Raw genomic sequence first — 15,172 nt, forward strand, 5'->3', positions numbered from 1 at the left:
GTTTTCCTTTGGCAATAGAAGATATAAACAAAAGGCATTCTTATGTTTGCATTTTGTATTGATGTAATAAGCATCATGGCAATATGTGAATATCCTTTTATGGGAATATGTTCAATTTTAATTATTTGTGCTTTTTTGCAAAGCATAAGAGGAAAACAAAGCCTACATTAATATTTCTCAGTATTAATATTATTCTAGAAAGAACCATTTATACCGTCAAGAGAATAAAACATGAACATTGTACAGACTTCAGTATTAGATAAGAGGAGTTACTAACCTTTCAAGAAATAGATACATTAAGTTCAAAGAACCATTGTTTTTCTCTTTGTAAAATTAGATATAGAATCTTATAAAAATACAATAAAATTTTAATATTAAAAATTCTATTATGGAATATTTATAGCAAGTGTACCTTCAAAAATATTTTTTATTTCTCTATTTTAATTTTATTTATTATTTACTGGATATCTGAATTATTTATTGGATTTCCTTTAGAGAACTCAACCTGTCTTTGCATGGAACTTTCAAACTTTTAAAATAAGATGGACTTTTATTTGTAATTTCATAAAGTAAAATTCATCTGTAGTTATAACAAATATGTATGCTCCTGTAATCACCACTCCATTCAACACAGAGAACCTTTTTCTCATCCCAGAAAGTGTCCTAATGTCCCTTTAATTGATCTCTCCACATCCTCTATCTCAACAACTGCAGATCTGGTTCTTATCGCTATAGATTAGTTTTGCGTGTTCCAAAGGCAAATAGGAGTAGAACACACAATTTGCACACTTGTATGTCTGCCTTCTTTCATTTAGGATAATGCTTCTGAAATTTATTCATGCTCTATTTATAAGTAATTTTTTTCTTTTTATTGCTGAGTAACCTTCCATTGTATGGATATTCCTACCTGCAATGAATGAGAATTCCACTTTCTCCACATTTTTGCCAACACTTGCTATTGTCAATCTTCACTTTTAGCCTCTAGTGGTTGTGTTGTAGTGCCTCATTGTTGTTTTAATTTGTCCCTGGTGACTAATAGTGCTGAGTACACTTTCACATGCTTATTGATGATTTATGTATCTTCTTTTGTGAGGTTTTATTCATATTTGTGTTAGCTACCTTATTATTATTCTAAGTTGTGTATTCTGGGTACAAGTATGTCCTTTGTCAGATAAAAGTATTTCAAATATTTTCTCCCCCTGGGTGCAGCTGGCCATCTCTTTTTATTAATGGTATGGTTTGAAGAGCAGAAGTCTAATATGTCCTGTTTTCCTTTTATGGTTAGTGTTTTTTGTATTTTGTCTAAGAAATCTGTGCCTACTAAATTTATGAAGATTTCCCCCAGTGTAGTCTTCTATTAGTTTTATAATCTGAGGTTTTACATTTATGTTTAAGATCCATTTTGAGTTAATTTTTCTATATCATGTGAGTTATATGTCCAGGTTTATTTGTTGCTTAGCAAATGGTATTTAATGGTTCAAACACTATTTGTGGAAAAGATTCTCCTATTTTCACTGAATTGCTTTTGCATTATTGTTGAAAATTAAGGGCCCGTATGTATTTGGATTTGCTTAAGAATCTCTCTTCTATCCCATTGATCTGTGTAGCTATCTCCATAACAATAGGACACTATATTACTTGATACCTCTAAGTTTTTTCACTCCTGCAGGTCTTGTCAAGACTTAGATTTATACTTTGGTAGAGAAGCTCTAGAAAAGGCCTACTCTTGTCCATGGTCTTCACTCCTACAGTGTGGCCTTTCTGGTGTCTCAGCTAGTGCCTGGAGTGTCAAGAGCCATCCTCCTTCTGACTGGGAGAGAATTCAAGCGTATCCCAGAATTGCATTGGTCTCTAATATCTTGTTTCTGCTTCCAGCCTGGTAGCAGCTGCTCTCTGGTATTCCTTTTGAAGTCTCGCCCCATGTATGCCCAGCCCAGGCTCATCCAAGAATTCATAGCGAACACAGATGTCTGATTCTCCTCTCTGTTTCTTCTTCCTTGCTGGCGCATTTCCCTACAGTTCCAGCTCTTTTGGTATCCCCAAGCTCTGATCCCTGCTTCCTCAGCTCAACAGGACTATCATTCTCTACTTGGGCTTCAGCAAACTGCAGTGGTCAGAAAATTCTGCCCAAGAGCCAAGGAAATCACGAGTCGTATCTCATGAATTTTCTTTCTGTCAAGGATGCAATCTTGGTCTGCCTGTTGTTTAGCGCTTCGTATATTTTTTTTCACTTTTATAGTTATTATGGAGAGGGGCTAGTCTAGTACCAGTTACTTGTCATGGCTGAAGGCAGAGATTCCTGTAATTTAAATGTAATAAACAATATAAAATATTAAAGAATCTCAACGTGCCCAGGAGAGAGGATAGGAAAGAGAGAGGGAAAATGAGGTGAGAAAAGTGGAGGGTGCAATAGAATGGAACAAAGAGAGTGGAAAGAAATGAGATACTTGTCCCCTCATCGCAATTTTCAATATATCGTGTAATATGATTTTAACCACTATTTGTCACACGTGATCTGGGTCAGGTAATGTGGGATGTGACAGTTAATAATGGTTAATAAGGTCCTACTCATATTTGGACATCTAGTAAAGGACGTATGCTCACATAAAAACAATCTCAATAAAATGTGTTTGGGGCTCAAATTGATCTTTGCATAAAGTTTTATTGAGCACAAGGAAATTGATTCTGCTTGATTGAGAAAAGTTTCATAGAAGAAGTGATATTTGAATTTGACCTTAAGTGATGGGTAAGAGTTTATTTGTTAAAGGGTGTATTGGGGGAGGTGGGGAGGTTGTTAGGTAAGGCAGTTCAGACAAAGTGAGCAGTGTGAAGATCATTTCAATGCATCACGGACTGTGTTTACCTTTATGCCAGCAACAGAAAAGAATATTGATGTGTAAATTAAAATTTCAGAAGAGATTAATTGTGCCACAATAATCACTTGCATATGGACAAGGTACAGGGAAATTACTCATCATTACTTCTCAAAAATTTCATTGAATCAGGTTCCTTTACATGGGAACCTGACTATACACACCATTGTCCTGGAGACTAATTACAAGTTGCATTAGAAATATTCAACACAATTATATTTCCCCTCTGGGAGTAGAGTGGGTAAGCAAGGAACATTATCTCTTTAAGAACAAGTGACATGAATAGATAATTGTCTCTAGATATTTGATTTAATGGCTAAAGCTATCTGAATGTGGTGGTGGTCAATGAGTCTGTCAGTTTTGTCAGCTCAGGGACACTGGGTCATAGTCTTCACTTAATGTTTATTTGATCCGTGAATTTTTATCTTAGTAATACTCATTACTGGATCTGAAATACTTAACATACTACCTCTATCCCCCTTTCTCTTTCCCTCCCTCCTCTGCCTCCTCCCTGCTTTTTCCCTTCCTTCCTTGACCCTTGAAGAAATATCTTAGCAGACTATAGAAAAGTATATGATATACATCTTCGAAGTTAAATATCATTGTCGATTCCTTCAATGAAGTAAAGCCTTGATTGGTTGCTGTTTAAAATAGAGTACACCAAATATTTGGTGAATGCCTATTACTCTGAGGGCTATGCATAGGTAGTAGAACCTGTGATATTTTCTGTGTCTCTGTGCTCTCAGTACCAGTGCTTCCTCTTTTCTTTTCTAATTATAATTATAAAGCAGCAACTGGGGAAATAGCACACCTAAACATCCTCCTTTCCTTTTTTGACTCATGATAGAGTATAGTAGTTCATTCTTCCCCAAAACTTTTCAGTCGGAGACCTACGTGTACTCCCGGACTCTAGATTTCTGTTATTACTGGATATAATTAAAGATACATGAAAAATCCATTGAAACCAGATTTTCTTTGGAAAATATCTCAGATTTGGAGGGTATAAGAGATTGAGTTGGTTAGTTAGTAAATATAGAGTCTGAAGGACTGAATGGGTCTTAAAGTAGAGCAGTTGATATTTATTTAGGGCATAAAATTGTCTAAGTACTATCTAAATGTTTTATATGAGACATCTAATTTATTCCTCATATTTATGGTCTGCTTTTCTTACACTTTTCTGTCGTATTTTGACACCGAATGATGATCACTGCCAGTTATTGAGCACGCACCATGTGCCAAGCCCTTTAATTGCATTATGTCCGACTCTTACATGGATGCTCAAAGATAGTTACCATCGGGGCCAGTGTGGTGGTGTAGTGGTTAAGTTTGTGCACTCTGCTTCAGCAGCCTGGGATTCACCCCTTTTGGTCCTGGGCACGGACCTACACATTGCTCATCAAACCATGCTGTGGTGGCATCCCACACAGAAGAACTAGAAGGACTTACACCTAGGATATACAGCTATGTACTGGGGCTGTGGGGGGCGGGGAGGGGAAAGGAAGATTGGCAACAGATGTTAGCTCCGGGCCAATCTTCCTCACCAAAAGAAATATTTACCATCTCCATTTAGAGATAAAGCTCAGAGAGAGGTGAAATAATTTGCCCAATGTTGATTAGTTTGTCAGTTTTTGAGCTGGGTGTTGATTCAAGATCCCTCTGATTCCTTAGTCTCATTTCCTATTCTTTACGACAGGGCTGAGGTACCTGCTTTCTCATTTCTCATAAATGCATGCCTTGGGGAACACCATTTTAAAGGAAGTCTATAAAAAGGAGGACAGATTGAATTATTTCTAGGCCCCTCCTGTGATTTCTGTATTTGAGCCTAATTTTTAATGTTTATGATAATTTGAATGGATTGGAAAAATTGTAACCCTTCCAAGTACTAAAAAGTTGTAATGTATGTAACAATTTCTACTACACAGCTTAGGTTTATTATTAATAATTGTTTTTGCATTTGAGATTTCAAAAACTTTGTTTCAAAAGGAAATCGTTCTTTGAACATTCCAGAATGGCCTATTGAAATTCAAGTCTGATGGCACAAATGAATGAAGTATATATTCCTGCATGTCTTATAAGTGTAGCATAATATTTTCTGTTTTCTCTCTTGTGGTTTATTCCTTCTCACAGCATGCTTGGAAGACTATACAGATGAATCTGGGACATTCACTTCTCCAAACTTCCCCAATAATTATCCCAACAACTGGAAATGCATTTATAGGATCACGGTGGAAACCAGCCAACAGATTGCATTGCATTTCACAAACTTCTCCTTGGAGGACGCCATTGGTGGAAGATGTATAGCAGATTTTGTGGAAATCAGGTAAGCACCTTTACATGTGTAAGTTAATGATGGGGATAAGTTCTGAGAAATGTGTTATTAGGTGATTTTGTTGTTTGTGTGAACATCATAAAGTGTCCTGAAGGGGAACAAAATTTACTACTCCAAAATGTGTCTCTTTAACATGAGAATTATTTTGGGCTGTTGTTTTTGTTGTTGTTGCTCCTGAGGAAGATTCACCCTGAGCTAGCATCTGTGGCAATCTTCCTCTATTTTGTATGTGGGTCACTGCCACAGCATGGCTGACGAGTGGTGTAGGTCCACCCCCGGGAACCAAACCCAGGCTGCCAAAGCAGAGCATGCTGAACTTAATCACCAGGCCACCGGCTTGGCCCTAGGCTGATTATTTTTAAGGAACAAAAAATTCAGGAAGTTTTTCATGTTACTTCCCCCTTAACTGCCTAAGAGAATTCAGATTAAAAAACCTGTCTCAGGAAGTAAACTATCACCTTAGCATAGCAGGAACTAGGTCGTAGACAGGGAGGAAGCTAGAAAAGTCTGTTTATTGGGCTCCTCTCTTTGTTCTTCTGTTTCTATCTGGCCAAACACTCGTTTTCCAAATGTTTGCTCCTTTTTGCCTACCTGTGAATTGCCTTCCTTCTCTTTAAAGTCCCTGACTCCCCCCACCGCTAACATCTTCTTTTGTCTTTAGTTGATGACAGTATTTAAGGTGAGGACTTGAGCAGTTTTGGCAAGTTACTCAGTTTCCTGGGTTTCTGTCATGTATACATGTTATTAAACTTTTGTTTTTCTCCTATTAATATGACTCATGTTAGTTTAATTCTTAGGCCAGTGGGAGGAACCTAGAAGGGTAGAGGAAAATTTCTTCCTCCCCTACAGTGTTTACACAAACTTGGTTGGTATAGCCCACTACACACCTAGGCTATGTGGTTCTAATCTTATGAGACTGCTGTCACATATGTGTTCCGTCATTGACCGAAATGTTGTTATGCAGTGCATGACTGTACTTCATCATAATCCTTTTCATAATTTATCTTTATGCATAATCTTTCCTGGAAAGGCTAAGGAAAAAATACGCACATTCTCTGTAAAGCTCCCTGTTGTCCTCTTTCTTGCAAGATATAAAGTTTGTCATTTAGAACCTGTCTTAAAAGAAAAACAGGAAATTGCATGAGCTTTAGTGGTTATTTTTAAGTGATTATTTTATTGGAAATATTTGAAAATAAAGTCCAGATTTAATTGGGCTGAATAAACAGATGTACTCCTCTGAAATTAGATACTTGCAATTGTCAAATACCTGCTTTCTTTATGTAAGTCAATTTAAATTTTAGGCTGTTCACTGTGCATTTAGTCTAATTATATTGCAAAAATAATGGTAAGGTAGCAACCTTGTCTTAAAGTTTTCACAAAGTTTTTTGTGTTCATGTAGTACCTAGGCTTATGAATTTCGGTATAAGACATTTTTTCTTTGGTACTTTGAAAGAATGAGTTGAAAAAGTTATATTTGCAATAAAGCTAAGTAAACATATTGATATATATATTATATACTGCTGTCTCCTCAGATTATTACATTGAGTTAAATTAGGCTCATCAATTTGGTGTGCATCTGTGTCAGATTTTTTATTTGGCATTTTAAAAGCCTGGAATCTTATACTATTTTATAATAAAATTTATCCCATGATATAAAGTAAGATACTAAAATAAATCATAATTGTACCATATTATGCTGAAATAACTTAATTTTCTTAATTTACAGCAATTAATCATTGGACTTTAATGTTGAGTGCGTCCTTTCTTTTTAGGTCTGAAAAAGCTACAGAGTATAAACTAGATTTAAGACCCCCAAAAGTTCTTGGGGAGAGAATTATTTTCAAAATTTTGTTAATATGTCAAATATGACATATTAAATTTTGAAAACTTTCAAATTAGAAGGAAAACATTTAAGTTTTCCCTATAAAATTAAGCAAAATTTGTTTATACTGTTAATAATTATGGCTTCTTTATCCTGTGTTCTTTGACACGTTTTCCAGATGCTTTGTTTGACAGATTAAACATCTTCTCTCTGTTTACAATTGGTTATATACAATGTCATGCCAACTAGAAATGATGGATATTCTCTATTAAGGTATTCAAATGCTATTTAATAAAGTGAAAAATTGAAAGCTTGAAATTGTGGTTTTTTTAGAGTATTTTTGAGGGAGGCTGACTGACATAAACTTGTTTACAATCTCAAAGTTCAAATAATGTTAAATTTTTATGCAGTAATATTATCAATAACCTAATAAATGGTCACATTTATATTTTATCACAGAGACGGAGGCTATGAAACGTCACCATCCTTGGGACAATACTGTGGCTCGAATCTCCCTCCAAGAATCATCTCTCACAGTAACAAACTATGGTTAAAGTTTCAGAGTGACGCCTTGGACTCAGGGCCCGGATTCTCGGCTTACTGGGATGGATCATTAACAGGTAAAGAGCTGAAAGCTGCCTTTTCTTGGAGGGTCCAACCTGCTCGGTTTCTTGATTCTTGGATCGCCATGCTCTTATTCATTTTTTTCCTGCTGTATTTTGTCATTACTATTTGTAATAAACTTCAACATTGCAAATATTTCTGAGTTAACAGCAGACATCTTGGTTTTGTTTTTGAAAGACAAAGTAAGGGAGTGTGTTCTAGTTCCCTGGTCTATTTCATCAAGCTGGTCGTCTTGGTTAGGAAAAGGAAAATACAGGGATGCGAATTAAGTTTAGAGGTTGGCTACTCTCTGGTGATAACAGTTTTATTTTGCAACTTGGTTTAAAGAGGTGAAACAATAGCACTAGTGTGATATAGACAAGAAGATTCAATTTCACCAGAAAGAAAAGGAGATGCATCATTCCATCTCTTTCTCCTCTAGGTTGTGGGGGCAATCTCACCACTCCCACCGGCACGTTCACGTCTCCCAACTACCCCATGCCCTACTACCACAGCTCCGAATGCTCCTGGTGGTTGAAAGCCAGCCACGGCAGCCCGTTTGAACTGGAATTTGAAGACTTCCACCTGGAGTATCATCCCAACTGCACTTTAGATTATCTGGCTGTATGTAGAACGTCTCAGTTGTATTATTCACTGCTGTCATCTCGCCCAACACACATAAATGCATTTATTTTTATTTTTGAGGTTGGGGAAAGGGGAACATGTAAAAAAAAATCCACATAAAAATTTAAACAAAATTAAAAATTTTTAAAAATTTGATGAAAATGATAGCCTTCTAAGCGTATATTATTGGCAGCATGTATTACTGAATGGCTTGGTACACTGAGTATTTAAAAAAGAATGAATATGGGCTATTAAGATATGGTTAAAATCTCCCAAAAGGGGTTAGGAGATTTATCATATTTATTACCTATATAATTTCTGTATATGCATTGAAAAATAATTTAGAGGATTATACTGGTGAATTAGAGAAGATAATTGAAGTCCTCCAAGTAGACCTTTTTACAGAACCAGCAATTATCCTTGTCCATTAAAAAATCAATCTGAGGGGCCGGCCTCATGGCCGAGTGATTAAGTTCGCATGCTCTGCTGTGGGGGCCCAGTGTTTCCTCGGTTCGAATGCTGGGCGCGGACATGGCACTGCTAATCAAGCCACGCTGAGGCGGCATCCCACATGCCACAACTAGAAGGACCCACACTAAGAATATACAGCTATGTACCGGGGGGCTTTGAGGAGAAAAAGGAAAAAAATAAAATCTTAAAAAATCAATCTGAATAAAAAATATTTTAAAGTGTAACAAATTATAAACTATGAAATCAAAAAGCAAGAAGGACTACTGATAACAGCTATGGTCTCAGAAATATGTATTAGTCTTTCTTTCATTTTCTTTTGGTGAGGAAGATTGCCCCTGAGCTAATATCTGTTGCCAGTCTTCCTCTTTTTACTTGAGAAAGATTGTCGCTGAGCTAATATCTGTGCCAGTCTTCCTGTATTTTATGTGGGATGCCGCCACAGTGTGACTTGATGAGCCGTGCCAGGTCTGTGCCAGGATTCGAACCTGTAAACCCTGGACCACCACAGTGGAGCACGGGAACTTAACCACTATGCCACTTGGCCAGCCCCTAGTCTTTAATTTTTGATCTTCACATTTCAACCTGAGTTCACACCCTTACTATTACACACAGCCATAGCTGAAAGGCCAGAGTTCATGGCCCAAGTTTATGGACATTTAAATATAATTTTTAAAGATATTTAGATTCAGGGCTATTCTTTTGTTATGACATATATATATATGCCTTTCCCTACTTCTTAAGGATTACAGAGTCCTTTAGATGATATTTATAGCCACAATCATCTGACACTTAAAATGTTTTATTAAAGGTGTATGATGGCCCAAGTACCAGCTCTCATCTGCTAAGTCAGCTTTGTGGGGATGAGAAACCCCCTCCCATCCGTTCTAGTGGAGACAGCATGACTTTAAAACTGAGGACAGATGAAGGTCAACAAGGAGGGGGCTTCCTGGCCAAATACAAGCAGAGTAAGTATGCATCCTGGCTGCTCGGGGCCTGTAGCGGGTCTTCCATCTCTTGATGAATGAAACAAACTGAAATAAGCGTAACCCATTGGTTGGAGCAATTGAAATTAATCTTAGCTTCTTATGAGAAAAGTTGCACTCTAGTTGAGGAAGAAATACTTAGTATGCATCAAATTTAACATCATACAACTAAAGCATGTGGAAGCTATGGAAACTTCGGAGAGTATTTAATATGCTGAGATAGTTGCAATGCAGCTAAAGATCACTGTAACAGGTGAACAGCTAGTGGGTTTTCATTTGTATCAAACATTACAATCATCTCATTAGACACTATTCCCTTGTACATAGTATCTTCCACACGATTTTTTTTATCTTATACCTCAGAACGTAACAGTTTTATCAAAGGAAACTATGGATCTTGTGAATCATATGTTAGTGGGCACATTCTTTACTGTGGAAAAATCTGGTCATTATAAAGATGCAATTTTATTTTTATTTATTTTTTTATTTTTTTTGAGGAAGATTAGCCTGAGCTACCATCCACCACCAATCCTCCTCTTTTTGCTGAGGAAGACTGGCCCTGAGCTAACACCCGTGCTCATCTTCCTCTACTCTATATGTGGGATGCCTGCCCCAGCGTGGCTTGACAAACGGTGCATAGGTCCACATCCAGGATGCGAACCCATGAACCCCAGCAGCTGAAGTGGAATGTGCGAACTTAACTGCTGTGCCACCGGGCCAGCCACTAAAGATGCCATTTTGAAATCTGCTTTCCCATGAGGCAACACGGTGGAAATAAAGGAGTATTGAACAAGAAATTAAGGGACCCGGGGGTTTGTCCTGGCCCCTAACCCCTGAGAAGGTCACTTTTCTTCTCTGGGGTTCCATAATTTCTTCTCTTAAAAGAGGAGAATAAATTAGGTGAAAATTTAAGTGAAAACTCCCTTCCAGCTCAGAATTAAATACTTTTCTAAAGTTAGAATCCTTTCTAACAAGGTTTCCTTGAGTTTATATTATTTAGTAAAAACTTTGCTTATGTTTTTGAAAGTGCAGTTCCTTGCCCCACTAAATCTAAATTTATCCATAATTTTGGCATGATTAGCTAAAAATGGAATGGAAAGTCTCAAGATCATAATCTGAATACACAATATCCCTTTGGACTAGTTGAAAGAGTATTAATGTTTAACCTTGATTATGTGTGAATTTGAAAAGTCACACTCACATCTGGGGGTTAGGCTGAATTCTAGACAGTTTTGAATACTGAGTTTTAAGGATATGTAGCTTTGTTCTTCAGAAATTCATCATTAGCATATGCAAAGTTCTCCCAAATTCTATCAGGATATATCTATTTGGTTGAATGTATAATCATCTCTCTAATTTTATTATTGCTGTGCTAATTTGTTTCTGATTACAGACAGACTGTTTATTAACAGTCCTTTACTTTTCTTTTTATTCCTGTGATATTTTATTTTTCTCTCATAATTTCAGGACACTGAAGGAGTAACTTAGTGCACAGGAGATACAGGTCCTTAAAGATAAAATCAGAGCTAAGCAGTGAGATTTTCTGTAAAATTTGCCATTTGAAATTGAAGGTTTGCTGATAGTATAATTTCTGAGTGCTGAGTTCAGCCCGTATGGTTTAACGGGATATATTTTCCTATGCCCTGTTTTGTGGTCGTTGAGGCAAGCTATAGCAGTCTCTCTAATCCTGTAGGTATAACTTCTCATAGGCAGCTAAAACAAGAAAATTATTCTTTCTCTTTTTTTTTTTGGTGGGGAAGTTTCACCCTGAGCTAACATCCATTGCCAATCTTCCTCCCTTTTTTGCTGGAGGAAGATTAGTCCCGAGCTAACATCTGTGCCAAACCTCCTCTATTTTTTATGTGGGATGCCTCCACAGCATGGCTCTTGAGTGGAGTAGGTCTGCGCCCAGGATCCAAATCCACGAACCCCGGGCTGCCAAAGCAGAGTGTGTGGAACTTTATCCACTCAGCCACGGGACCAGCCCCAAGAAAATTATTCTTTAGAAAACCTTTGTGGACAAAACTGTGACCTAAAGATTTTCAGAGAAATGGTGTGAGGATTCCCCTGCTCCATGCAGCAATGGAAGATTTTAAAGAGCCACAAATGTATACTTTTCCATAGCAAAGTTTATAAATGCTGTTCCAGCCACCTGTCTGGGCGCAGTGTTGTGGTAGGAATGCATCTATGAACCACCGTTTTCAGAGATAACACTTTAAATCCAATGTTTATTTTCCTACTCTCTTTTATTGCGCATCATACAGACAATGTGAAACAGACTTGAGAAAAGGCATATGTACGCCTTCTTCAAGTCACTAGATTTGGCTGAATTTGGTGCTGACCCCCAGGACTAGCCCCTGCCTAGAGGTACCTCATATAATTTTGTTGAAAACTCAGTTGAAGAAAATGCCACCATTGGATTGAAGACATTTTTTCGAAATTTACGATTTTCGTTTTTTCTTCAAGTCTTTTACATTCTGTCTATTCGTTTGGTACCTCCTGATGACTAACCAGAGGAATAACGGAGCCTTTATTGTGAATTTTATGCTGACTTTAGAATGTTCAACAAAGCCATGTTGTTGTGTATTTTTAGCATTCACGTTGGACTTTGTGTTTTTAGACTGTTGAATTAAAGGTCAAGATTTCTGTCCCTTCCAAATGTTAAAGCTAGAAAAACAGAAACACAGAGGGTCTAATATACTTCCCTAAACAAACAGGTTAGACTGATCTTTGAGTAGTGCTAAGCTATTCTACTCTTCACCAGTTCACAGGACTCTGATGCCTGTTTTAACATAAGCAATTTTCATGACACTTAAAAGTTTATGAATTCACTTAAGTATCATTTCACATTTTTTCTAAATGGATACTCTTTCACTATAAAAATGCTGTACCAAATATGTATATATAATACACATGTTTGTATGCATGCATGTGTGTGTGTGTATATATATATATATTCTTAAAGGAAAATCTCACACACATCTTGGAGCAATTATGAGATATATATATATATATATATATATATATATATAAATAAAATAATGGTTCTTAACAATCATGATTATTTTTTCCAGCATGTACGAACGTGGTGATTGTGAATCGAGCCTATGGCATCTTAGAGAGTATACATTACCCAAATCCCTATTCAGACAACCAGCGCTGCAACTGGACCATCCAAGCAACAACTGGCAACACTTTAAATTACACATTTTTAGCATTCGAATTGGAAAATCACGCAAACTGCTCCACAGACTATTTAGAGGTACGTATTCTGAAGCTCAATAAATCACTGCATTTTCAGGTCAAGTTAGGCAAACCAAGCTAGAAGTCATCATGTTTTGTGGAACCGAGTCCTAACCCTGCCCTACACACCTATAATACATCAACTACCCCTGGTACTTGAACAGGTGTATTTCCTGTCTCTTTTACTGCATCCTCTTAGTACTAAGGATATTTAATCTACTAAATTACATACATGAAGAACTATCCAAGTTTTTAGGTTTTAATGTAACTTCTGGACTGATTGACCTCCTATTATTTAAATAATGTAGAAGAATGGGACCAGCTTCGGTGGCCTAGTGGTTAAGTTTGACGTGCTCTGCTTTGGCGGCCCAGGTTCGGTTCCCGGTGTTGGGCCTACACCACTCGCCTGTCAATGGTCATGCTCTGGTGGCAACTCACATACAAAAAGAGGAAGATTGGCAAGAGATGTTAGCTCAGGGCAAATCTTCCTTAAAAAAAAAAAAAGAAGTAGAAGAATGACTTCTATTTTTGTTGGTTGTTTTTATGTGTGTTCTCTATAAACAAGAGATCAGAAAATGTTTGGGTTAATGTGGCTATATTTAATACTTAATTTGCCTGATAGTAGGAATCATGTTTTTGATTCTTGTTTTTTAAAATTTAAGTTCATTTCAGTAAATTTTTTTTGTAAAAATGGAAGTTTCCACCAGTAACATTTATTCAACTCTTTATAAATAATGCTATGCAGTAAAAGTTGCTTAAAAATTAGGCAACCCAAAATGTGAGGTCATCTGCCATTTTTACAATAAGATATTTTACTTACAAAAGTTTTTTTGCTAACTTGCATATGCAACTTTTGAGGGCTATAGATTGAAAAATTAGGCAGCTACTCATTTTACTTACTTTATTAATATATTTATACATTCATATATAAAATTATATATTTTATAAACTATTAATTTGGAAATGTTGGTTTCTACTTTCACACTTCATAAAACAATTTTACTCCGACTATTTACATATATTTTGCCATCTAGTTTTCGTCATTAATAAAATCACTTTTTAAGTCATCTAACACATTATCTTTATATCCATCTACATTGTTAATCTATAGTACTTTTGAATCCACATATGATATTTCCACTAGAAATCTTTTCTGAATTGACGAGTGCTTGCTTCGACAACGTTAGGGCATTTCCCCCCATCCCGCCTGTCCCCTGACACGATGAGTTAGTGTGTTTCTTTTTAAGGTGGTCGATGATTTTTAGAAGTCTTGCTGGCAAAAACTTTTGACATCAGCACTTATAATCTTTGAGGATATATTCCCAGGAAAAAGTACTTTATCCGTGTAAAATTTTCTTAACTCTCTTTTTACCAATTCTTTTTAAAAAAACTAGCATTGATTAAGATTGTTTGGGGTTAGCATATCTTTTCTGAATAACTTCTTTGTTTTTCAAGACAAAGAAAAGAAAGCTTCTTGCACTTTGAGAGACTTTGTGAGGCCCTGAATATATGGATTCCCTTGTTTTTGAGGGATACATTTTTGGGTTAAAAAACAATCTTGCTTTATATTTAGAAAATTTCCATATCGTAAAATTAGGAGCCATAGTGTTTGTCCATTAGAAAGATTTTTTTTTCCTAGTATACAGAGAAAATATGATATAGCATAAAACAAACTTACAAGCATGAACTTGACAACAGTTTTAAAGTCCACCTTCCTTCATCTGGTGTTCAGATGGTCTACACAAGCTTACTAAAGGTGAGCTTGTCTCATTCCATTTACCTGGAGTAGACATCCTTTTCTTGACATGGTGAGATCATGTTCATTCTTTAAGAAAAATGGAAAAGTTGCTTTCCAAGCCCTTTGTTCGTACCACAACCGCAGCCCTTAGTCATATACTTTTACCAGTTGTGATTGTGTCCACATGACCTGCTGCACTATGGACTTTTGAAGGCATGAGATGTGAAGCTGTCTCCTTCTGACTTTGTAACCCAGGCGCCAATGATAGAGTTGGAACCTTATAGGAGTTCCGTAGGTTCAAGTTAAATTGATTATCACAGCCATATTTTAGCATCAGCCTAATGACAGCTATTAATTAATGAGAAAGAACTCAATTCCAAACTAGCCTTTTTGTATAATTCCTACACATTCACAGCAATGCTACCACTCTGAGCACAAACCAAGTAGAACTCACGGCCTTGCAGAGCGTTGCATGTGTTACCATAC

At 36.6% G+C, this 15,172-nt stretch overlaps 1 protein-coding gene across 2 annotated transcripts in view; it reads left to right on the plus strand.

The window, feature by feature from the left end:
* CUBN (cubilin) overlaps positions 1–15,172 on the plus strand; it is a 256,261-nt gene that overhangs the window by 58,714 nt on the left and 182,375 nt on the right. For both annotated transcript variants that reach the window (XM_070254934.1, XM_023632206.2), the window contains 5 exons: positions 5,001–5,193; positions 7,484–7,644; positions 8,070–8,251; positions 9,531–9,687; positions 12,780–12,967. In XM_070254934.1, the coding sequence (XP_070111035.1) occupies positions 5,001–5,193; positions 7,484–7,644; positions 8,070–8,251; positions 9,531–9,687; positions 12,780–12,967 (881 nt within the window). The remainder of the gene's footprint in view (positions 1–5,000; positions 5,194–7,483; positions 7,645–8,069; positions 8,252–9,530; positions 9,688–12,779; positions 12,968–15,172) is intronic.

Source organism: Equus caballus, chromosome 29, assembly GCF_041296265.1.
Source record: "Equus caballus isolate H_3958 breed thoroughbred chromosome 29, TB-T2T, whole genome shotgun sequence".
In the NCBI taxonomy this organism is placed as follows: domain Eukaryota; kingdom Metazoa; phylum Chordata; class Mammalia; order Perissodactyla; family Equidae; genus Equus; species Equus caballus.